The 1,679-nt window shown below is 47.3% G+C and overlaps 1 protein-coding gene across 1 annotated transcript; it reads right to left on the minus strand.

Annotated features, from left to right (window-relative positions):
* Positions 1 to 380: 380 nt before the first annotated feature.
* Positions 381 to 1,476, minus strand: LOC147609685 (histone H1-like). The gene is made up of 2 exons (XM_086787938.1): positions 1,264 to 1,476; positions 381 to 1,162 (listed from the first exon to the last, which is right to left on the minus strand). Exons 1-2 carry the CDS (start codon positions 1,288 to 1,290, stop codon positions 1,001 to 1,003), a joined length of 189 nt encoding a protein of 62 aa, XP_086644064.1. The 5' UTR covers positions 1,291 to 1,476; the 3' UTR covers positions 381 to 1,000.
* Positions 1,477 to 1,679: the final 203 nt, after the last annotated feature.

The following is a 1,679-nucleotide window of genomic DNA, read 5'->3' on the forward strand; positions in this document are numbered from 1 at the left end:
GTACACAATGAAAGGCGCATTTTCCTCTCTTTAAATGACGGGATTTACAATATAGTGAGGGCACCCTTTACGTAAGTATGCAGGCGCAGTTGTCGTAGAGATGTGTTAACCAATATGTGGTTAACACAAAATTTGGTCCTCAGTAAACCTATGGTCCCAAAAGCTTAGGAAATGAACCAAGAAGAGAAAATTTATCCATTCAACGTCATCATATCTATCTTCTTGATCAAGAAAATTTAGAAAATCAAGAAAATCAACAACACTCAAAAGATTTTCAAGAAAATTCAAGAGAGTAGATCAAAAGCAAAGCATTGATACCAATTGAAATGCTAAGAATCAAGGAATCAAACCCACAAAAGACCAATTCTAGTATCCATTTGATGGGAAACAAGCACATATGTAAGGCCTAAATTATTTAATCTCTCACTATGAGGATGGCTATCAAACTTGCCATCAGTCCTAGACCATGAATGACCATCTCCAATAAAAGAGCCATGAGTATATGTAAATGACTAAAAAGATCCCTACAATGAACCCAAGGCCCTATTTATAATAACCTTGTTCATTGACCTTTCATGAACGGATTGGGGATTGGAACAAAAGGCTCTTTCAAAGGCTATGTAGCGGCGGAGGCGCATGACAGAATTAACCGGCATCGCTGTCATGTGCAGCCTCGAAAGTGCGCGGCGCCGTGGTGAGAAGGAGGTGCTTAATATTTCGGTAGTCCTATTGGGCGCGCCAGATTGATCCATGCCCAGCTGCACTGCATCAAATTGGCCGGCTTCAGTACTCGCGGAATCGTTTGCACTGGCCGTGTTTGCATCATCATGGCTCATGTCATGAAGAAGGGGAAGAGGGAGAGGAGGAGTAGGAGCCCCCGACATGGACTTCGTAGAGGCTGTCTGCTGCTGCCTTGACTTGGATGATGGAAGCAAGAAGCGGCGGCGGGCAGGCCGTGTGAGCTTGTAAGAGCCCTTGTTCTTCAGCAGCAGGCTGTGATTTACCAGGTGCTTGAGGCGAAGGGAGAGGAGGCGGCGGAAGCGGTGGGTGGGCGGCAGGGCGGCAGGGCGGCGTCATGATATTTGCTCTCCAAAAACTTGGCGATGGCCTGTGAGCTTGATCCTCCGCGCCTTGCCAGGGACGAGATGGCCTCCGCGCACATCTGCATTAAAACATCCTAACATGCATCAATACCATATAATAGTTGCCTCATAAGTACCAGCTAACATGCACCTGGAAAAAGCCAATTGAGGAGAATTTTACCTGGGCGTAAGTAGGGCGGCTCTTCATGTTGGCTGCGTTTGTGCCTGCGCGCTTGTGTGTGTGTGTGTGTGTGTGTGTGTGTGTGTGGACGGGGGGGGGCGCGCCCTTAAAAGCAGCGGCCAGCGGCTCTGAGGTGAACACTACGCCTGACCCTCAGCTTCTCGATTACGCTCTCGCCTGAAATAGGACATCGGCTAGTTTTTGACCCTCAGCTTCTCGCTTACGCACTCGCCTTAAATAGGAAATGACCGTGTTTGTTTTTCACACATGCGCCTGGGCCTCGATGAGTTTTAAAAAACTTGTGTATTTTTCACACCTAAATGGCTTGAGTTCTTTCGATTTGAGGAACTCTTGCACAATATACACGTGGCCGCCATATTCACGTCTCCGCTCAATGCATCTCTCTCTTTCTCACA

This window comes from Cibotium barometz, chromosome 51, assembly GCF_041138505.1.
Source record: "Cibotium barometz isolate CiBa-2024 chromosome 51, ASM4113850v1, whole genome shotgun sequence".
In the NCBI taxonomy this organism is placed as follows: Eukaryota; Viridiplantae; Streptophyta; class Polypodiopsida; order Cyatheales; family Cibotiaceae; genus Cibotium; species Cibotium barometz.